The 23,686-nt window shown below is 40.2% G+C and overlaps 1 protein-coding gene and 1 long non-coding RNA gene across 2 annotated transcripts in view; one reads left to right on the forward strand and one right to left on the reverse strand.

Annotated features, from left to right (window-relative positions):
* Positions 1–1,177: 1,177 nt before the first annotated feature.
* On the forward strand, positions 1,178–23,660 carry FUCA2 (alpha-L-fucosidase 2). Its single transcript, XM_082474736.1, has 7 exons — positions 1,178–1,920; positions 7,378–7,565; positions 10,565–10,904; positions 12,237–12,447; positions 12,692–12,882; positions 21,612–21,720; positions 22,960–23,660. The coding sequence occupies exons 1-7, from the start codon at positions 1,520–1,522 to the stop codon at positions 23,098–23,100; spliced, it is 1,581 nt and encodes a 526-aa protein (XP_082330862.1). The 5' UTR covers positions 1,178–1,519; the 3' UTR covers positions 23,101–23,660.
* The window catches only part of LOC309667029, a 416,481-nt gene continuing 409,247 nt past the window's right edge, over positions 16,453–23,686 (reverse strand). The window contains exon 2 of the long non-coding RNA XR_014267491.1: positions 16,453–17,359. This is a non-coding gene — a long non-coding RNA (uncharacterized lncRNA). The remainder of the gene's footprint in view (positions 17,360–23,686) is intronic.

The following is a 23,686-nucleotide window of genomic DNA, read 5'->3' on the forward strand; positions in this document are numbered from 1 at the left end:
CACAACCTTTAAAAGAAATGACATAGCCCTTGAGGATATGACAAAAACTGGTTAGACCCAGTTGGGCCCAAGATGGCGGAAGATTCGACTTCCAGTGGACCTTGAACCTCATTATACACTCATTGTAATACATTATCATATACTAAATGACACACCCACAGGCACCATGACAGTTCCGAGGCTGACCATAAAAGGTCAAAAAGTGGACGGTGGCCAAATTCCTGGAAATCCCTGCCCCTTCCCCAAAATAGTTGGAATAATCCCCCCACTCATTAGCCTATGAAATTACCCAGCCAATAGAAACTAACCACCCCATATTCCAGGGCCTCTCGCCTTCTGAGATGGCCCATACTCTGCCTGTGAAGTGTTTCTCCCAGGGCCACTCTTGCCTTTTAAAATGGGCCGCATTCTGTCTATGGAATGTGTATCTCTCTAAATAAATCAACTTCTTACCTATCACTTTGCCTCTCGCTGAATTCCTTCTGCACAGAGACATAAAGAATCTGAGCTTCAGAAAGTCCTGAAACCTACTGTGTGATTTCAATTAAAAGACAGTGGGTTCAAGTCCTGATCTGAGCTTTGGCTGGGTTTGAAGCCCATTTGAGCTGTGCAGTTTCACCTTGATTAATCATTCCAAGTTTCTGCCTTCTTTCCCAAGCCAGCAGATTTTTTTTTTTTTAAGGAACATTTATTTATTTATTTATTTATTTATTTTTGGCTGCGTTGGGTCTTTGTTGCTGCACGCGGACTTTGTCTAGTTGCAGCGAGCAGGAGCTACTCTTCGTTGTGGTGCGCGGGCTTTTCATTGCGGTGGCTTCTCGTTGCGGAGCATGGGCTCTAGGTGCGTGGGCTCCGTAGTTGTGGCATGTGGGCTCAGTAGTTGTGGCGCACAGGCTTAGTTGCTCCCCAGCATGTGGGATCTTCCCAGACTAGGGCTTGTTGGCAGGCAGATTCTTAACTGCTGCGCCACCAGCAGATTTCTTAAACATTCATTTCACTGGTTTCACCTGTCTTAGATCACTTTGTTTTCTACTTCAGTGTTCTCAAAGTTTGATGTTCAGACCAGCAAAATCAGCATCACCTTGAACTTGGTTAGACACGCAAATTCTGGGGCTCCAACCTGCATTGGAAACTCCTGGAATTTCACCTGATACAGACTCAAGGTTGACAGCCACAGTTCTAAACACACCCAGGACCTTGGGGAGTGGGAGCGGGGTGTAAAATGCAGAGGCTGAGAAGGATCTGGGTTTTTCGGTGCCACCGGCCAGGGAGCGACTGGATGACGCGGCTGAGGTTCCCGCCTTGGGATCCAGGTCCACGGTTCCACCCAGGCTGGTCTCTCGCGTCTTCTCCGGCTGTTTCTAGAAGGATCCTGCCGGTTGAGGGGAGAGGTGCTCCCACAGGTCCCTGAACCAGACTCGTTTTTTCTCGCCCAAGCGGATTGACTAGGAGGCTTAGCTGAGCAGCCTCAGGGCTGGCTTTGGGGTAATGCTGGCGTACTTAGTTTTGCAAGTGAGCGATGCAGGCCTCCTGGGGTCGTTCTGCTCCGGCGCCGGGACCGCGGCCACTCCCATCCCAGCGAGGAGGGTGCCTTTCTCTTAGGACAGCTTGGTCAGGTGACCTTGGCGGCTCGTACTTAGCCAGGGACCCGGAAGGACGAGGGATCAGGAGGCCGCGGGCGTGCGGGCAGGACGGCGGGCGCGGGGCCATGAGGTCCCCGAAGCTGCCTGGGCTCGTACTCCCGCTGCTGCTGCTGCTGCTGCCGCCGCCGGGTCCAGTTGGCGGCGCCGCGCGCTTCGACCCCACCTGGGAGTCCCTGGATGCCCGCCAGCTGCCCGCCTGGTTCGACCAGGCCAAGTTCGGCATCTTCATCCACTGGGGCGTGTTCTCCGTGCCCAGTTTCGGGAGCGAATGGTTCTGGTGAGCGCACCTCCCTCCGTCTCCTCTGACCCCGCTTTGCACCCCACTGGCCTCCAGCCACGACCCAGATCGCAGCCTATGCCGGTTTGTTTTGCCCCCTAGTCAGTTTCACCTCCCGCTGTTTTAGCGGTGTTTAGCATTTCCGGGTGTTAAATGAATAATTTACTGTGTAAGTGGTTCGTGCTGGGTGAACACTGAATTTTTCTTCCGTGTGACTGCAAGAGTTGTCAGACAACTGATGTGACTCTGGCTTCTCAGCTTCTTGATAGCTGCACTTATCAAGTTGTAGTTATCACTCTGTAGCCACTGGATGACTAAAACAGCAGAAAAGTAAAAAAGTGTGTGGGGTCATATTGTGAAGCTTGGGCCTAAACTGCCGTCCTTGTCCTTAGAGAATCAGACACCTTGTCCCATCGCAGTTCTGCTGCTACCTGTCAATTTTTAGTTGTTCTGCCATGAAGTATGGTTTAAACATAAATTCATGGGTATGTGAGACTTCTGTTCCTTTGGGCGTTCACTGGCTCTTTAATGTTAAAATGTTACCACGTGTGGCTCAAGAAACAAACAAAAAGTTCTAGAATGTTTACCCTAAAAAATCCCAATTATTAATAGACCACTATGTGGAAAGTGCTGCACAAAAAATTGCTCTTTAGCTTTTACCTTGAGATCTATGTAAAAATGTGCATGTAATCCCTTACAACTTTGAAGTGTCTCACATACTTTCCTGATTAAATACCTCAGGTATTTTAAGTTCTTCAAGATAGATATGTTTTATATATATATATATATATATATATATATATATATATATATATAATACATATATAATATATTCCTAGTAAAATAAGAAAATAAACAATGAGTATTTAAACCTGCTTTATACTATATACATAGTGTACAACAAATTTAATATATACAATATATGTTAGATATGTCAACTGAAAAAAAATGCCCTATGTGAGAGTTGTGAATTAAGTTTTATTTGGGGCAAAATGAGATCGATAGCCCAGGAGACAGCCTCTCAGAGAGCTCTGAGGAACTGCTCTGAAGAGGTTGGGGGGAGAGATCAGTACATATGTGAGTCTGGCGAAGGGGGATACGTGCAATCAAGCACGCATTCTGGCAGAAGGTTACTGCTGGTCACAAGAAGGGTGCTGCTTGTCACCAGGAGCAGATGTCTCCCTTGTGATTTTAGTGCTTTTCTAGATATGAGAAGATGCAAGAATTTGGGCTCATAAAATCTTCTCCTGAAAATATCTAATTATCTGAAGGCCTGTTCTGCCAGTTTTTCCCTGAGCACAGAGTGCCTCATTCCTGATCTCCACCCTGAACTCCTTCCAGGGTGTGATGAAGGTCAGTGACTTCAGTGGCTAGCGACTTCATTCTTATAGAACCAGATGGCAAGTGACAATTTTTAGTTGGCAGATACAATACAGAGTATAAACTATATATTGTATTAACGTTACACTATAAACATTGTACCACTTTCTATAAAGAGACTGACTTTCTGCAACCCGTAACTTTTCTAATTCAGTTAGGCCGGTTGACGTAAAAGAACTGTGTAAACTATGGAGTACTATTCATATACTCTTTTGAAATCAACTTAAAAACCAAGGGACTCTTTCTTCCCATAACTTGTATTACCAAATATATTTGCTTCAGGATATTATAAATCTTTCTTTGCAAGTTTTGTGCTGTGAGGCATTTTGAGTTTATTTTTGAAATGTTTCAGATTAGCAAGGTACATCAATTAACAGATTTTTTCCTCTTAAGATATAATAAATTATACTTGAATTTGCCATTTTGTTCAACTGGGAAGATTAGGTAAATATACATTTGGTGCTGGGAGAGGATTTGATGTTTGTTAATTGAAACTAGTGCTCTGTGCAAAAGAGCTAGTTTTGAGTCATCTTATTCTTTGTAATGGTTAACTTTTTATTTTCTACAAATGAACACAAAGTTCTTTGTTTTGACCTAGAACAATAAAGATAATTCTCATACAAAACAGCGTATATTTTTTATGGTCTGGAAGTGCAATAACCCTGTGGAAGATTCTTTAATTATCTATAGTTTCCCTTTGTGTCCCCTCTAAATCTCTGCTCCCCACCCCAATTTGACCTGGAGCCATCAACAGTAGAGATGAGTATATCTGACTGTCCTTAATGGCAGTTCGAAACCAAATATAAATTATGGGCTGTTTACTGTAAGTGCCTCTTCTCATCTCTATTAGTATGAAATTTGAGAAGTGACTCGACTATAATAGAGAATGCAGGTTCAAATTAGATGTGCCAGGAAAAAATAGAAATCTCTTATCTTTTAACTTTCTGACTGTCCCAGTTTCTCTTTTTTTTTTTTTTTTTATAAATTTATTTATTTATTTGTTTATTTTTATATTTGGCTGCGTTGGGTCTTCCTTGCTGTGAGCGGGCTTTCTCTAGTTGCGGCGAGCGGGGGCTACTCTTCATTGCGGTGCGTGGGCTCCTCATTGTCGTGGTTTCTCTTGTTGCGGAGCACAGGCTCTAGGCACGCAGGCTTCGGTAGCTGTGGTGCGTGGGCTCAGTAGTTGTGGCTTGAGGGCTCTAGAGCGCAGGCTCAGTAGTTGTGGCACACGGGCTTAGTTGCTCCGCGGCATGTGGGATCTTCCCGGGCCAGGGCTTGAACCCATGTCCCCTGCATTGGCAGGCAGATTCTTAACCACTGCGCCACCAGGGAAGCCCCCCAGTTTCTCTTTTGTAGTTTGATTTAAAAGGTAAAAATGCATCATGGATCAATTAGGATACTTTCACTTCAAGGTATAGAAAACCCAAATAAAAGGTTTAACAATAGGGGTTTGTTACTCTACATAATGAGAAATTTAGAGGTAGTTGGCTCACTGATGAAATCAAAGACCTAAGCTCTTTCTGTCATCCTCAGCCTGTTGACTTGTCCTGTCATGGTCACATGATGGTGGACAGGCATCACTTCATACAACCTTGTCCAAAGGCAAGTCGTATCTCTTTCTATTAGAGAGGAAACCATTCCCAGAATCTCCCAAGTTGGCTTCCCCTCAAGTTCCGTTGGCCAGCATGGGTCAGGTGTCCATGTGGTAGGTGTGATGGAAACTGGGAAAGTATGTATCTGACTCTTGGGCAGGTAAAGAATAGTGCCTGTGACACCTTATGTCCTTCAGTGAAGGCTTCTCAGTGGGATGAACCTCCTGATCATCTTTGGGGATGTAATGCTGATTATGAATTTACTCATCCTTTAGAAACACTCTTATGAAAGGAGTGGTGGAAGGAAGAGTAGAAGATGGGTCAGAGATGGGGCTTTCATCTATTTCATGAGCATAAGATTACTGCCATGTTTATCTAAAAATTATGTTTTCGATGTTGTTTTCCTCCTGAAGCTTTGCTTAGGCAGTTTAGGCCCCATTGCTCAGAAAACATGCATATAACCAGTAATCCTTGAAGGCTGAGTCAATATATTAAAATAACAGCATCTTCTTAATTTTACTGTCATCTCCTCCCCCACTTGTTCTCTGCTAGTGAATATAATACATTTGTGTTATGCTTTATGTGCTTTGTCTTCTTTTGAAGCCTTCATCACTTATGTTACAAAGGACTAACTATGTAAAGATACTACATGTTGCAATTTAAAAGTGAAGAATTAAGAGCAAATGGGTGGCTGTGTTGTCTAGAATGTTCAGGTTGATGAGCTGAGTGGAGTTCACAGAGGGATAGATGGAAAACTATGGAAGTTTACATAAGCTTTCTTTAAGGTGAAGTCAAACTAAATGGGAAAGTGAGGAAGAGAATCTTGGTAATATGTAAGTAAGGGGGATTTAGTAAAGGGAGCTGGGGCAGTTACAGTTGACCCTTGAACGACACAGGTTTGGTCCACTTTTATGTGGATTTTTTTCAATAAATATACACTTGGCCCTCTATTTTTAAGGATTTCACATCTCTGGCTTCAACCAACCTCAGATGGAAATTTTCATCCACGGTTGCTTGAATCCACAGATAACCAAAACTGTGGATATGGAGGGCTGACTGTATTGGCCAAAAAGTTCCTTCAGTTTTTAAGTAAAAATAAAAGGCATTTTTCATTTTTACCAAGAACTTTATTGAACAACATATTCACTGTTTTGTTCCACTACCTTCTGCCATTTTTCAGGCAACTTCATAATTCCATCTTCCCAAAACTTTTTATATTTTTGAGCAAAGAACTGTTCCAGGTGCCTTTTACAGTCTTCCAGGAAATCGAAATTTTTTCCATTAAGAGAATTTTGTAAAGACTGAAATAAATGGAAATCTGGAGGTGCAATGTCTGGTGAATATGGCAGATGAATCAGAACTTCCCAGCCAAGCCGTAACAGTTTTTGCCTGGTCATTAAAGAAACGTGTAGTCTTGCGTTATCCTGATGGAAGATTATGAGTTTTCTGTTGACTAATTCCAGACGCTTTTAGTCGAGTGCTGCTTTCAGTTGGTCTAATTGGGAGCAGTACTTGTTAGAATTAATCGTTTGGTGTTCTGGAAGGAGCTCATAGTAGAGGACTCCCTTCCAATCCCACCATATACACAACATCACCTTCTTTGAATGAAGACTGGCCTTTGGTGTGGTTGGTGGTGGTTTATTTCACTTGCCCCACGATCTCTTCCATTCCACATTATTGTACAGTATCCACTTTTCATCGCCTGTCACAATTTGTTTTAAAAATGGAACATTTTCTTTATGTTTAAGTAGAGAATTGCATGCGGAAATATGGTCAAGAAGGTTTTTTTCGCTTAACTTATGTGGTACCCAAACATCAAAGCGATGAACATAACCAAGGGCAAATGATTTTCAACGCTTGATTTGGATATTTTGAGTATGTCGGCTATCTCCCGCGTGGTATAATGTTGATTGTTCTCAACTAATGTCTCGATTTGATTGCTGTCAACTTCAACTGGTCTACCTGAGAGTGGAGCATCGTCCAGCGAGAAATCTCCAGCATGAAACTTCGAAAACCACTTTTGATACGTTCAATCAGTCACAGCACCTTCTCCATACACTGCACAAATCTTTGTTTGTGTTTCAGTCATGTTTTTACCTTTCTTGAAATAATAAAGCATAATATACCAAAAATGTTACTTTTTTCTTCCATCTTCAATATTAAAATGTCTACACAAAAATTCACCAATTTTGATAAGTTTTTTTTTTTAAATGCACGCTGATATGACAGCTGTCACAATACAACCTAACAAAATTGTTTTGAATGAAGTTAAAGACAAGTGATATTATAGCCATCTTACAGAAAAAAACGAACGAACTTTTGGCCAACCCAATACTATGCCATTTTATATAAGGGACTTGAGCACCCACAGATTTTGGTATCTGCTGAGGCTCCTGGGACTAATTGCGCATGGATACTGAGGGATAACTATATTTCAGATGTTTATGTGAATGCTGCTTATATGCTGTTTCCTTCATCCCCTTAGGTGGTATTGGCAAAAGGAAAAGTTACCAAGTTATGTGGACTTTATGAAAAATAATTACCCTCCTGATTTCACATATGCAGATTTTGGACCACTATTTACAGCAAAATTTTTTGATGCAAACCGGTGGGCAGATATTTTACAGGCTTCTGGTGCCAAATATGTTGTCTTAACTTCCAAACATCATGAAGGTAAGTACAACATTTGCAAAAACTCACAGTGGTTATGAAATGTAAAGTAGTTCTTTTGGAACAAGAAACTGAAGCAAGGTCATCCACATGAAATCAGAGTTTTCTCTTAGGAGCTATCATAAGTGGCTATTGACATTTGCTTGCAACTTCAGAGACCATGTGTTCCACCCAGTTAAGAAGCACTATGTATGCAGAAAGATCATACCCTCCACATAACAGAGAAAAAATGGAAACTGATCACATTATGTTATATGCATATTTAACAATTTCCAAGTAATCCAAGATTTGATTTGAAGCTATTTGAAGTGGGAAGTGGGTTGCAGGTCAAAGTTTACACTTGGAATTGCATTCTTCCTTTCTTTCTACCTCTGTAATGCATTCTGGGAAGGCACCCAGGGGATTATTTTGCTGTAGTTTTGCATCATGACTGACACACAAGGTTGTGCTTTTGGCCAACTCTTATATGGCACGATTGAGGACAGTTTGCTAGTGATGAAAATGACACAGGTCACCTGGAAGGAACAGGATTATGGAGCTGTAATGGTGCCCAGAAATATCAGAGATGGTGGAAGAATATGTAAAGGAAACACGGTGGTTGTATTAGGGTTCTTCAGAGAAACAGAACGAATAGGCAGTATAATATATAGAAAGAGGCTTATCATAAGAAATTGACTCATGCAACTATGGAGGCTGAGAAGTCTAGACCCAAGAGAGCCAGTTGTATTGTTCCAGTCTGAGTCCAAAGGCCTTAGAACCAGGAGAGTGGACGATTTAGGTTCCTGTCCAAGTATGAGTGCAAAGGCAGGAGAAGACCGATGTCTCAGCTCAAAGACATGCAGAGAAAAGAATTCTTTCTTAATCAGCCTTTTATTCTGCTTAGGCCTTCAGTGGATTAGATGAGGCCCACCCACTTGGGGAGGGCAATCTGCTTTACTCAGTCTACCTATTCAAATGTTAATTTCATCTAGAAACACCTTCAGGAACATATCCCGAATGATGTTTAACCAAATATCTGGGCACCCAGTGGCCCAATCAAGTTGACACATAAAATTACCATCATAGTGATCTTCCACTAATAGGATAGTTTCCACCCATTACCATTCCAGTATCTATAAGATCAAGGAAGCATCAGCAAATTATTATTGTTCCAACAGCATGTTAATAATTAGACAATTTGCGTAACCATCTTTGCCTTGGAATAAAAAATTTTGCCTCATTATTTTCTGCAGGGGTGGGTAGGGGATTAAAAGGGAAGAACCAAAACCCAAAATAAGGAATTATCTTAGAATATTTTTCCCTTTGGCCACATTCTAGTGGCTTAATGATTTTCTTCTATAGATGTTTCTCAGGCTGAGATGGATATTTATAAAGCGTATTTGCTTGTGAACATGTTGATTTCCTGATGCCTAGGAACTTCTCCAAGCTGTATGGCACAAAATATTACATAGTGGGCTTATTTAAAAACAAAACAAAACAACTCTTAATCACATTGTGAGGACAGATGATGTAGCCCACATTTATCAACTCTCTAAGACTCATATTGTTGGAAGTTTTCATGCTTATGGGAGAGACCCTGCTGAGCCTGGCTAGGTGGGAAGACCACTGTGTGAGCTTCTGGTGGTGCTACTGAACCGAAAACCCATGTGGTTTTAGCACCACCAGACATTAGAGTCTGTCAAGTTGAAACATTTTGAATAAGTCTTTAAATATCGTCAGCAATGCTTTGAAGCTTACCACAAACATCTTTAGAACCAGTGTGAGCTCTTTTAAAAGCTTCTTCAAAATGAATCCAGAGTGTGTCCATCTTAGTCTTGTCCTAATTTACGAGAGTAAAGTGTTGCACCAAAGCACCTTACTTATGTCTGTTCTCAAAGATTCTTTTAGATTTTAGTGGGACAGCAACAATGTATTTATGTTCCTAGGTGCCAACTAAACATTTTGAGGCTTTTTAAGTATTTCTTAAGTATTTCAGTTTATATAGGGCTTCTATGGTTTTTATATAGAACAACCAGCAATCTAAATGCAAATTCCTTTTAAAATATGAATTATTTCAAAGTGCTTATGTAAAGGCAGACATTCTTCTTACCTATTCAGTTGGTATATAATTCACTTTTACGTAATTTAAAGCACGACATCTAAGCTTATGATTTTAGAGTAGGATGAGATTACAAATGGTGGGTACATTGCAAAGTACAGAACTACTGGGGACTAGTACCCCACCCCCACCTTGGTAAAATGAATAATGAGGGTAAAGGAGACTTACTACTATACATGGACACCGGTGTTCTAAGAATCATACTATAATAAAACAAATAATCCTAAAACCAGGGAATATAATTTTTGGTTTAGAAGACAAATAAGAATCTTGCAGGAGTGCATCTCAGGATCTTCACTGTAAGTAGTAATAGTCATTGTTTAGCATGGTAGATGTGGAAGATGTTCCCGTCTTCGCTGTGATCACTAATGTTGATTGCTGATTTTGTGCTAGACCCTGTGCTAGCCGTTGGCTGAGGATATAGCATGGAACACTGCAGACTTGATGCTGTCCCTCAAGGAGCTTATAGTCTAAGGGGGAGAATACAGGAGATAGATCAGACTATACGGACTTTATGGGGAACCCTGAGAGTTGCTTTTAAAAATCTTTGTTCTACTTTGTTTAAATTCTCATTTGTTTCTTGTATGAAAGCAAAATGTATACTATGGAAAAAAATTGCCATAAAGCAGTTGTTTGTAGAAACAGTGATTTATATATTACGTGTACTGCCTATGTAATTTGAAAGCTTTCTTTTTGTTTTTTTTTTGGCTGCACTGTGCAGCTTGTGGTATCTTAGTACCCCAACCAGGGATCGAACCCATGCCCTTGGCAGTGAAAGCGCAGAGTCCTAACCATTGGACCACCAGGGAATTCCCCCTATGTAATTTGTTTTGGTGTTTGTATATGTGGAAATTTACTAAAACAGAATTGATATGCTTACAAGCTTTTTAATATAATGTTTCAGGTTTCACTTTGTGGGGCTCAGAGCATTCGTGGAACTGGAATGCTGTAGATGAGGGGCCAAAGAGGGACATTGTCAAGGAACTTGCAGCAGCCATTAGGACCAGGACTGACCTGCGCTTTGGACTGTACTATTCCCTTTTTGAATGGTTTCATCCGCTCTTCCTTGAGGATGAATCCAGCTCATTCCAGAAACAACAATATCCACTGTCTAAGATGCTGCCCGAGCTCTACGAGTTAGTGAACCAGTATCAGCCCGAGGTCCTGTGGTCAGATGGCGATGGAGGGGCCCCAGATACCTACTGGAACAGCACAGGCTTCCTAGCATGGTTGTACAATGAGAGGTGTGTGTGTTATTAGATTGCTGTCGTGACCTTAAACATTCCTAATACATGTATAACATTTTAATTCCCTTGCTTCTTGAAATATGTCCTTTCAGGCTCATTTGTGGCATGGGGGAGGAAATCATTGTAAATAATGCTCATTAGATATATCAATATTTACTCAGAATAATCAAGAGTTACAAATCAGGAGTCAAATACAACTCAATAGTCTGATTTTGAAATCAGACTAAACATCACAGGATCAAGAACTTTGAAGACATTAATTTTGTGGGTCCTCATTTTCACCTCCTATTCTGGGACAACTCTATTCATCACTGTTTCTGATGATGTGCTTTTCAATTCCTCTAATTGCTTCTTTTCATCCTCATACATTTGATAATCTTTGCTGCTCAGACAATGTCACCCTTGTCTGTCTCCTCTTTTCCCTCATCGTCAGCATTTCACCTCTCCCTGTTCTCTCCTCTTGCTTTCTAGCATGTTCCAAGCTACCCCATTAGAACAGGAAGTTCTGACTGAGCTCCTTTATAAGGCTTACACCATATGGACCAAATTTATATTTGTAACTAGAAAGTACTTGGTATCATGCTAGGAAGTCAGGGAGTGTCCTGCTTGTGTTCTCTAGGCCCACAAAGGGCGCACATACAAATACTCTGGAGAGCTCTTGATATGTAACTGAAGTTTCTCTAGGTACTCCTTCCAAAAGGAAATATGGGGAGCCCTCCACTTAGATTTGTGAACCAAACGATCCCCTCTAAGTGGAGAAGTGCAGGAGGTACCAACTGCTACGATGAATAATGTAGTGGGGATATTTCATGCCACAGTGAATTCCATGATAACAGTCAACTTTCCTGAGATTTTTCAATATTAGGCACAATTGTAAGAGAAAGAAAGGCTAGAATATATGTAGGAGATTATTCAGTCATAGGTGAAGAATATCTTGACTGTAAATTCAATTTTAGCTATCATTCACAATATGGGGGCAGGGAGGAGAACCTTCAAATAATAGTATTATACTCTTATAAGTGCTATGTGTGCTGGGCACTGGGCTGGGTGTTTTACATAAATTAGTTCTGTTCTAATAATAGATGAGGAAATTGATTATTCAGAAGAGTTAGGTAACTTGCTGTAGGACAGGGAGCTTAGAAAGTGACAGGCCAGGACTACAATCTCCCCAGGTCTATTTGACTTCAAAACCGTGGGCTTTGTATTATATTCCACTATGGTTATTTTCCAGGAGTGGATTTCAGTCAGACCTCTTTTCAGTGACACTGCTTTTATGCAAAATTTTTTTACTTTTTGTTTAAAAAAAAAAAATCATCCTTTTCATTTCAGCCCAGTTCGGGACACAGTGGTCACCAATGACCGTTGGGGAGCTGGTAGCATCTGTAAGCACGGTGGCTACTATACCTGCAGTGATCGTTATAACCCAGGACATCTTTTGCCACATAAATGGGAAAACTGCATGACAATAGACCAGTTTTCCTGGGGCTATAGGAGGAATGCTGGAATCTCTGACTATCTTACAATTGAAGAATTGGTGAAGGTACAGTAAAATGTCTGGTGACCATTATGGTAACACTTGTAATAGCGTAGGTGTATGAGAATTATTTTTTCTAAATTGTATAGCTCAGTGGCCTATAACACAGGACATTACTCTTTTTTCTATGTGTGTTCTCCTAGATAGTGACTATATATATATGTCTAAGTCCATAAATACCACATGTTAACACATTCAGGATGGAATTGTTTTCTTTCTCTAAGAACCATATTTATTCTTAATTTTTTAGCAACTTGTAGAAACAGTTTCATGTGGAGGAAATCTTTTGATGAATATTGGGCCCACAAAAGATGGCATCATTTCTGCAATTTTTGAGGAGAGATTAAGGCAAATGGGGACCTGGCTAAAAGTCAATGGAGAAGCCATCTATGACACCCATGCTTGGAGATCGCAGAATGACACTGTCACCCCAGATGTATGGTAAGTACTATTAGATAGAGGAAGGCATTTAACATTTCTCAGAGGTAAAGAGAAAAGTAAAATAAAAAAGGAAATGGGATGAATGCCCACCTACACAAAACACTTTCTTTACTTACTCTAGAAGAAATTAGCATATTTTAAAACACATTATTTATCAAATTGAGCTGAAATCATCTCTAGATTCCTCCAAACAGTGGACAGATTTCAGGGAAAAATATTCAGCTCTTACAAAAATTGTAGGCCGTTCAGTAAAATGAAAAAAAAATGCTGAGTGGTTAATCCAAAAGAGACTTCTGGTTTAGTCAGGTAAATTCTAACTCTTGCAGGTGTTACATCGCATCAAATTAGCAGGAGGTGCGGAAGGGCAGAAAAAATATTAAAAATCTGCAAAAATAACAGCATTATTTAAATTGATTAAAAATCTTGTACCTTGTTCCTATTATTCTAATAAATCTAAACCTGAAGTTTCTTTAAAATTATCTTAACTGGCTAACTTTTCTTTTAACTAGTATCTCCTTTAAAAGCCTTGCCTCAGGTTCTGTCTGAGCTTTGGAAAGTTCTATGGGCCAATGAGTCAGACTCTGCAAATGTGGTGGTTACTGATGTGGGGTCTTAACATATATAAATAAGAGTAGTATTAGTGAAGCTCTAAAAATTCACCTTGTGTTGCCACCAAAGAGAGTACAGCCTGATCAAGTATATATCAAAAAATTAGACTAAATAATCTTCCTTGAACTTACGACTTAAAACAAGTTGTCAGTTCATTGAAGAAAATAAAGTAAGGCAGTCTACACAGAAGCAACTGACTATAGAATTTTAGAATGCTGGGTCTGGGAGAAGCCACAATAAGAACTCAGAACCAATCTTTCATTTTACAGAGGCTAGTTTAACTTGGGTTTTAGAATTTGCTTCTGTGTTTATATTTGACTATGAGGGTGTCTGATCTGGGATTTGACAATGGTTAACCATTATTCCATTACATTTTCTTTCAATAAGTAAAGATAAAAGCCAAATTACTTATTAGCAAGACCTATAAAGCCATAGCCTGGCTCCACTGCACCGAGCCCAGTGGCCTGCTCTCCCTGCCTCACCAGAGGAGCTCTCTCCCCGCAGGTTCATCGCGTGTGCTTCCCCTCCTTGCTGCATCTTTAGATAACTATCTAGACTCCCAGGGCTACCCTTGAAATCCTTTGACATTTTAGCCCTGGCTCACTGTCACTGTCCCCAGAACTACTCTTCACAGAATTCGTAGTGATTTTAATGTCTATATTCACAGCTCTTCTAATTTGCTGGCCCCTCAGTTCCTGTACCTCCTCCCTTCTAGGGATCCTTTCCCCTTCTGTTGGTCGTACCTTAGACCTTGCATTTCCAATAACTGTACTCCTTCTATGCTCTCAGTCTGAAGCATTCCATTGTCTAACTCCCACCTCTTATATTTCAGCTCACTTCAGCTTCCAAAGGGATCTGCCGTCTTTGATTCTGTCACTTTTCCTCTTCCTCCTGCCTCAACCCTCTCATGTCTTCTCTTTTTCCTTATCCAGGTCAGATTCTATGCATCACTCCAGTGCATCCACCCTCAACTCCTTAACTCTCTCTCCCTCTGTCGTACTCATTAAAACTCAGCTTTGATTAAACTCAGCTCTACTTATTCCATGTCTTCCCCTGTGCAGCTAAATGTGACTAGAAATACACACACACACAATGTCAACACTCATTAAAACTCAGCTTTGAGGGCTTCCCTGGTGGCGCAGTGGTTGAGAATCCACCTGCCAATGCAGGGGACACGGGTTCGAGCCCTGGTCTGGGAAGATCCCACATGCCACGGAGCAACTGGGCCCGTGAGCCACAATTACTGAGCCTGCGTGTCTGGAGCCTGTGCTCCGCAACAAGAGAGGCCGCGATGGTGAGAGGCCCGCGCACTGCGATGAAGAGTGGTCCCCGCTTGCCGCAACTAGAGAAAGCCCTCGCACAGAAACGAAGACTCAACACAGTCATAAATAAATAAATAAATAAATAAAAGACCGTGAATTTAGAAAAAAAAAACAAAAAAAAAAACAAAAAAAAAAACAAAAAAAAAAACTCAGCTTTGATTAAACTCAGCTCTACTTATTCAATGTCTGTGCCTGTGCAGCTAAATGTGACTAGGAATACACACACACACACACACACAATGTCAAATGCTCTCACTTTTGACTTTAAAGCCAACCCCTGTATCCTGGATCCCATCCCAGATTATCCACTCAAGGATATTGTTCTAGCAATTCTCCCCGTTTGCTCCTCATCTTCAATTTCCCCTCTTTGTTAGATCCTTTCCTATCAGCATAAAAACCTGTTTTGTTTTTTTTAATCTTGAACTCTTTCCATCCTACTTAGATCTCCAGCTACTTTCCCATTTCTCTACTTTCCTTTATAGCAGAACATCTTGAAATAATGGTTTTTACTTGCTATCTCCAGTTTCTTGCTCCAGTTTTCCTCTTTAACTCACTCTGGTCAGACTTCCACCCCACACTCTATAAAATCACTGTTATCCAGGTCCACAGGAACCTCTCCCTCACTGGGTCAGTCCCGGTCCCTATCATCTGAGCTTACTGTCAGCATTCGCCCCAGGTGATGGCTGTCTCTGTCTTCACTGTGCCTGTTGGCCATTCCTTCTTAGTCTCCTTTGCTGGTTCCACCTCAAGTCCCCAACCACTAAACCTTGAAGTGCCCTGAGGCTCAGCCCTTGGACTTCTATTCTTTATTTTAATTCCCCAGGTGATCTCATCTATTTTCAGGGCTTTAAATGCCATACTGATGACCTCTAACAGTGCAAACATCTTTCTTAAACTCGAGACTCATATGTTCAACTTCCTAGTCAGCGTCTCCACTTAAAAATATAAATAAGCATCTTAAACCTGTTGTGTCCAAAACTTAGGTCCTTAAAATTTTGCTCTAAATTAGCTCCACCCACAGTCTCCCCCATCTCAGTCAATGGCAGCTTCATCCTTTTAGGTGCCTGTCAGGCCCAAAACCTGGGAATTCTTAACTTCCCTTTCTTTTACATCCCACAGCCAGTCCATCAGTAAATTCGTCATATCTTTGAAATATATCTGGAATCTGACCACTTCTTATCCTCTCTGTGGCAACCCTCTTCCTGTTAGTCTCCATCGTTTCCCCCCTGGATTATTTCTGTAGCTTCTTGTCTGATCTATTTCCATCCGTGCTCCTTTAATCTATCTGCTACAAAACCTTTTAAATAATAAGTCAGGTTACGACACTCCCATGCTCAAATTTTTCCAGCGGCTTCCAGTCTTAGAGAAAAATCCAGGACTTACAAAGGCTTATAAGGTCCTATAAAAACGATCACCTTGTTTTCTCTGTGATCTCACTGGCTATCATGCTATCCCTCACTTCCTCTCCTTCAGCCAGTCTGCCCTCCTTGCTGTTCTATCAACAGGCCAAGCATACTGCTGCATTGAGACATCTGTGCTTGCTGTTCTCTCTTCCTCTACTCACGTGGTTCTCCCTCACATCCTTCAGGTCTCCTCAACGCCACCTCCTCAAAGAGGTCTTCCTTGACTATTCTATTTATTTTTATTTTTTTGCATGTAGATTTTCTTCTTTATTGCTGTACACCCAGAACTTAAAAGAGTTCCAGGTACATTGTAGTCACAAATAGATAATTTTTGAATAAGTGAACATATTTTAAAATTTAGGGGTCAGGTAATTTCCAGCAATGCCATTGGTTTAAGAAATTAAAACTGCTTCAGATTACCAAATGTGAGAGTGATTATGATTTCTAACATGGCTCAAAATGATTTTTTATAATTTGAAGTTTGTCTCCAAATCAGTAAGGAATCAGTCTAGAGAATCAGAAGGTCTATGATTTTTTCTGTGTTCTTCATCACTGATTTACCTTGAGAACAAGTTGTCTATTCCTTTTAACAAAGTAAGTTTAGTGAAGATTTAAATTAATGTGACAGAATGTACAGATATTTAATTTGAGGTTAGTATAAACACAGAGGAGGCAAAGAATCCCCTAACAATCCTCTGATCTTTTTTTTTTTTTAACGTCTTTATTGGAGTATAATTGCTTTACAATGGTGTGTTAGTTTCTGCTTTATAACAAAGTGAATCAGTTATACATATACATATATCCCCATATCTCTTCCCTCTTGCATCTCCCTCCCACCCTCCCTATCCCACCCTTCTAGCTGGTCACAAAGCACCGAGCTGATCTCCCTGTGCTATGCGACTGCTTCCCACTAGCTATGTATTTTACATTTGGTAGTGTATATATGTCCATATATACACTACCACTCTGTCACTTTGTCCCAGCTTACCCTTCCCCCTCCCCGTGTCCTCAAGTCCATTCTCTAGTAGGTCTGAGTCTTTATTCCCGTCTTGCCCCTAGGTTCTTCATGACCTTTTTTTTTTTTAGATTCCGTATATATGTGTTAGCATACGGTATTTGTTTTTCTCTTTCTGACTTACTTCACTCTGTATGACAGACTCTAGGTCCATCCACCTCACTACAAATAACTCAATTTCGTTCCTTTTTATGGCTGAGTAATATTCCACTGTATATATGTGCCACATCTTCTTTATCCATTCATCTGTCGATGGACACTTAGGTTGCTTCCATGTCCTGGCTATTGTAAATAGAGCTGCAATGAACATTGTGGTACATGACTCTTTTTGAATTATGGTTTTCTCAGGGTATATGCCCAGTAGTGGGATTGCTGGGTCATATGGTAGTTCTATTTTTAGTTTTTAAGGAACCTCCATATTGTTCTCCATAGTGGCTGTATCAATTTACATTCCCACCAACAGTGTATGAGGGTTCCCTTTTCTCCACACCCTCTCCAGCATTTATTGTTTGTAGATTTTTTGATGATGGCCATTCTGACCAGTGTGAGATGATATCGCATTGTAGTTTTGATTTGCATTTCTCTAATGATTAATGATGTTGAGCATTCTTTCATGTGTTTGCTGGCAATCTGTATATCTTCTTTGGAGAAATGTCTATTTAGGTCTTCTGCCCATTTTTGGATTGGGTTGTTTGTTTTTTTGATATTGAGCTGCATGAGCTGCTTGTAACTTTTGGAGATTAATCCTTTGTCAGTTGCTTAATTTGCAAATATTTTCTTCCATTCTGAGGGTTGTTTTTTCGTCTTGTTTATGGTTTCCTTTGCTGTGCAAAAGCTTTGAAGTTTCATTAGGTCCCATTTGTTTATTTTTGTTTTTATTTCCATTTCTCTAGGAGGTGGGTCAAAAAGGATCTTGCTGTGATTTATGTCATAGAGTGTTCTGCCTATGTTTTCCTCTAAGAGTTTGATAGTGTCTGGCCTTACATTTAGGTCTTTATTCCATTTTGAGTTTATTTTTGTGTATGGTGTTAGGGAGTGTTCTAATTTCATTCTTTTACATGTAGCTGTCCAGTTTTCCCAGCACCACTTATTGAAGAGGCTGTCTTTTCTCCATTGTATATTCTTGCCTCCTTTATCAAAGATAAGGTGACCATATGTGCGTGGGTTTACCTCTGGGCTTTCTATCCTGTTCCATTGATCTATATTTCTGTTTTTGTGCCAGTACCATACTGTCTTGATTACTGTAGCTTTGTAGTATAGTCTGAAGTCCAGGAGCCTGATTCCTCCAGCTCCATTTTTCTTTCTCAAGATTGCTTTGGCTATTCGGGGTTTTTTGTGTTTCCATACACATTGTGAAATTTTTCATTCTAGTTCTGTGAAAAATGCCAGTGGTAGTTTGATAGGGATTGCACTGAATCTGTAGATTGGGTAGTATAGTCATTTTCACAATGTTGATTCTTCCAATCCAAGAACATGGTATATCTCTCCATCTGTTTGTATCATCTTTAATTTCTTTATCAGTGTCTTATAATTTTCTGCATACAGGTCTTTTGTCTCGTTAGGTAGGTTTATTCCTAGGTGTTTTATTCTCTTTGTTGCAATGGTAAATGGGAGTGTTTTCTTAATTTCACTTTCAGATTTTTCATCATTAGTGTATAGGAATGCAAGAGATTTCTGTGCAGTAATTTTGTATCCTGCTACTTTACCAAATTCATTGATTAGCTCTAGTAGTTTTCTGGTAGCATCTTTAGGATTCTCTATGTATAGTATCATGTCATCTGCAAACAGTGACAGCTTTACTTCTTCTTTTCCTATTTGGATTCCTTTTATTTCTTTTTTTCTCTGATTGCTGTGGCTAAAACTTTCAAAACTATGTTGAATAATAGTGGTGAGAGTGGGCAACCTTGTCTTGTTTCTGATCTTAGTGGAAATAGTTTCAGTTTTTCACCATTGAGGATGATGTTGGCTGTGGGTTTGTCATATATGGTCTTTATTATGTTGAGGTAAGTTCCTTCTATGCCTACTTTCTGGAGGGTTTTTATCATAAATGGGTGTTGAATTTTGTCAAAAGCTTTCTCTGCATCTATTGAGATGATCATATGGTTTTTATTCTTCAGTTTGTTAATATGGTGTATCACATTGATTGATTTGCATATATTGAAGAATCCTTGCATTCCTGGGATAAACCCCACTTGATCATGGTGTATGATCCTTTTAATGTGCTGTTGGATTCTGTTTGCTAGTATTTTGTTGAGGATTTTTGCATCTATGTTCATCAGTGATATTGGTCTGTAGTTTTCTTTTTTGACTATTCTATTTAAAAGAACACCTAGATCCCTTTTTGCCAGCCTAGTGTTGACCTAAAATAGACTGCCAGTTATTTCTCCAGCAAAAGTGGGTTTATTTGGGATCAGCAAAGAATTGTAATTTGGGGTCTGCAAACATGGCAAGCCACATGCAAGTCCCTGCACAGCAAGGGAAGGATAACTCTTACTGGGGGGAAAAAGAAGTTGGGAAAGCTATAGTAAATGAAGAGTCCATGGCTTTTCATTGGCTGAGTTGTTGCCAGGAAATAAGAGTCGTCTTCCTTCTTCCTGTGGGCTCTGCTATTGTTGCAGGGTATGGGAGCTCCCCTCTCTGGTCTCCTGACTCTATTATAATTAAGCTTCCTGTTTATTAATTTTTACACTGACATGCTCTATTCTTCTTACTGGGCTTCAGTTTTCTCCATAACATTTAATAATCATCTGACATATATTTTTTTGCTCATTCTAATTTTCTCCACTACATGTAAGCTCCATGAGGACAGGGACTGTGTTCAATGCTATGTCTCCAGCTCTGAAACGGTGATGAGCATTTTAAGATGTCAATAAATATTTGTCAAATAATTGAGTGAAAAAATGAATGAATTCTGTTTTCTTTGTCTAGACCTTACTCTTCTTACCTTTTCCCTTTTGCTCACATTCATCCTTTAAGTCTCAGATTAAATGTCATTTTCTTGCTAATGGTATAACCTAAAAAGATGCCTTTGTTATAATCTTTCAATTTCCTCTTCTTTCATAGTGCTTATAAAAATTCACACTTCTATATTATTTGTGTGATTATTTGATGTCTCTCTTCCTCACTCTAGTCTAAACTTTACAAGAACTAAGTGTGTTTTGTTTTCTATTGTATCCCTAACACCAAGCACAGTACTGGGCCCAGCGTTGACAGATACATACCTGTTGAATGAAGGAATATGAAGATTTGATCATCAGGTGGAAAGCCATCTATTCTTGCATCTTACGCTCTTTGCTCGCATTCCCCCACCTGTTTCCAGCTCCATGAGAAAAGTCTGATGAAGAAGCGCAGTACTAGAAAAATCTCTGTTCCAAGAACTTCCTTTTAGCACTGGGGAAGTGGGGAAGAGAGGTGCTGTGATAATTGTGATTTATAATAAGAAATATATATTTGGTCTTTTTCCGTTTCTGGGACAGAGCTCCTAAAACTCTTGGAATTTCCTAAGCGATGAGAGCCATAAAGGTGTCTTTTGTTATGTCAGTGAGGTGATTTTGGACACTACCAAAGGATGAGGGCTGGTTGCCAGGAGACCCGACCATGTTATTAGAGGGTTGGAACTTTCAGTCCCACCCATGGCCTCCAGGGAGGGGTGAGAGGGTGGAGGTTGAACCAATCATCAGTGGTCATTGATTTAATCGATAATGACTAATGAAGCCTCCATAAAAACCCCAAGGATGAGGTTTAGAGAACTTCTGGATTGGTGGAGGTACAGGGAGAGTGGGGCACCTGGAGAGGGCATGGAAGCTCCCTGCCCCTTCCCACATACCTTGCCCTGTGCATCTCTTCCATCTGGCTGTTCCTGAGATATATCCTTTTATAACAGACCTGTAATCCAGGAAGTAAAATGTTTCTGTGAATTCTGTGAGCTGCTCTAGAAAATTAATTGAACTCAAGGAGGGGGTCGCAGGAAGCTCCAATCTATAGCCTGTGGGTCAGAAGCCCAGGTGACAATCTGGACTTGTGACTGGTGTCTGAATTTGGGGAGGGGGCAGTCTTGTAGGACTAAACCCTTAACCTGTGGAATCTGACACTATCTCTGGGTAGATGGTGTCAGAATTGAGTTGAATTGTAGGACACTCAGTTAGTGTCCGAGAATTGCTTGGTGGTGTGGGGAACTTCTCCCCCACTCCACACACATACACGGGAATTGGGATCAGAACCCTTCTGGGTGCTTTTTATGCTACCAACGGGCTAGTTTTCCTTCACTCTATAAAAACATTGGTAAATATTTACTGAATCGAAGTATCTCTGTAAAATAATTCTAGACCTGACCCATAAATAACGAGAAATATTACTATGCTTTTTTCCCCTTTTAACCAGGTACACATCCAAACCTAAAAACAAATTGGTCTATGCCATGTTTCTCAAATGGCCCACATCAGGACAGCTGTTTCTTGGTCAGCCCAAAGCTACTCTGGGGGCAACAGAGGTAAGAGGGAATTTTGTCTTTATTGTTCCTTTAACTTGCTGACTAGAATAACCTAATAAAGACATGACTTAACTTCAGGGTGAGCCTTATATGTGTTCCTCTTATACCTCATAAGAGTAATTTAAAAATGGACTTCATCAATGGCAATGTTTGGCAAAAACCTTTGAAAATTTTCTTTCATCTCCCAGAAAACCAAACCTATAAAATGGCTACATTATCTCCATGCATATCAATTCAAATATCTTCTTCACAGTCATTCTATGTTGTTCAGGCTCACTGCATGCATCCAAAGTGACTCTTTTCGTAAAACTGGAGTCCAGATTCTTCCCCTGACATCCCACCCCAGAACACATCTGAATAACTATGAGATGTCATGGCCCTACCATTTCAAGTTCACAAAAAACTGGGGGAAAATTAAAGGTTAATCTCACAGTTGTAACCATCAGCTCTGGCACTGAGTTCACTTTCATATATTTTATAGATTATTTTTAAGAAATTGAAAATTTTCTGGGATATGAATTGTCCAAATGCTTTTCCTTGCATCATTTTTCCATATTTCATTTCTAACACTTGTGGCCAATCAGGCAGAAAAGGAGATAAGAGTTCAGATCTGATGTTTAATTACAGCTTCGTGTCCTGGGCATGACATTATCTTTTTACTTTATTTATGTTCTCTTTGGCTGCCATTTAATACTGTTATTTGAAAGTTCATGGGTTTTGTTTTTGTATTACTCTACATGATAAGCAAAGTTTTCTGGTTCAAAATAACCATAGATATATAGAAAACTACTTATTTAAATTCACCTTATATAAGACTAAGAATATAGAACAGTTACAGTAATAATTGATCACACTTAGGTATTGTTGATTAGTGGAGGTTATTGGAATATCTGGGGAGGAATGGTGGCTGGATAAGGAAGCTGAGCCTTTCTTCAAACATTCTGTGTGAGAACTGGGCAGGCCTTAGTCATGCAGATTGGTTTGAGAATAATTTTCTCTACTCTGACACTATTCAATCTTTACAATTCTTCCCCAAATCCTGCACACTTTTGAGAGTAATATGGGAGCAAGACAGATGAATACACTCGTTTTAAAACAGCTTGTGATCCACTAAATAAAAGTAAAAACTGAATCTCCTGTCCACATTGCTTTTTAAGAGATATAAACCACTCCTTCCCAATAAAGTGAGGGAGTCAGAGATACACTTGGAGACATTTGTGTGTATGTTTTTAATTTCAGGTTGAACTACTGGGACATGGACAGCCACTTCAATGGACTCCTTTGGAGCAAAATGGCATCATGGTAGAACTGCCTCAGCTAACTGTTCATCAGATGCCCTGTAAATGGGGCTGGGCTCTAGCACTAACTAATGTGACCTGATTTGCAGTAGAGTGCTTCCTGATGCAGTTATATCTAAGACTAGAATGTATCAGGTTTCTATAATTGTAGCACACAGAGAAAGCAAATGTAAAATTGGCCCAGAATTTCCTAAATTACTCACATAACTGGTTTAACTCTCCAGTGCACTTTGCTATTGACGTCCCTTCACACTGAATTTATTTCCATGTGTGATTCAGAGGTGGGGATTTTGTTTCAGAGTAGTGAGGAATTGGTGGTGTTAAGGGCTGAGTCGTGTCTTCTGCCAAATTCACATGTTGAAGCCCTGAGCCCCAATGTGATTGTATTTGGAGATTTTAAAGAAGTAACTAAGGTTAAATGAAGTCATAAGAGTGGGACCTTAATCCAATATGCCTGGAGTCCTTATAAGAAGAGGAAGAGCACAGATGCAAGCATATGGAGGAAAGACCATGTAAGGATGCAGTGAGAAGGTGGCCATCTGCAAGCCAAGGACAGAGACCTCAAGAGAAACCAAATCTGCTGACGCCTTGGGCTTTCAGCCTTCAGAACTGTGAGAAAATAAATTACTGTTGTTTAAGCCATCCTATATGTGGTATTTATTATGGCA

This window comes from Balaenoptera physalus, assembly GCF_965194825.1.
Source record: "Balaenoptera physalus genome assembly, chromosome: 9".
Taxonomy (NCBI): Eukaryota; Metazoa; Chordata; class Mammalia; order Artiodactyla; family Balaenopteridae; genus Balaenoptera; species Balaenoptera physalus.

Excerpts from the sequence above, each read along its gene's own strand:
- FUCA2 (XM_082474736.1), top strand. The coding sequence starts at position 1,520 with ATGCAGGCCTCCTGGGGTCGTTCTGCTCCGGCGCCGGGACCGCGGCCA. Across the intron at positions 1,921-7,377 it reads TTCGGGAGCGAATGGTTCTG|GTGGTATTGGCAAAAGGAAA; the intron begins GTGAGCGCACCT and ends TCATCCCCTTAG. Across the intron at positions 12,448-12,691 it reads CAATTGAAGAATTGGTGAAG|CAACTTGTAGAAACAGTTTC; the intron begins GTACAGTAAAAT and ends TTAATTTTTTAG.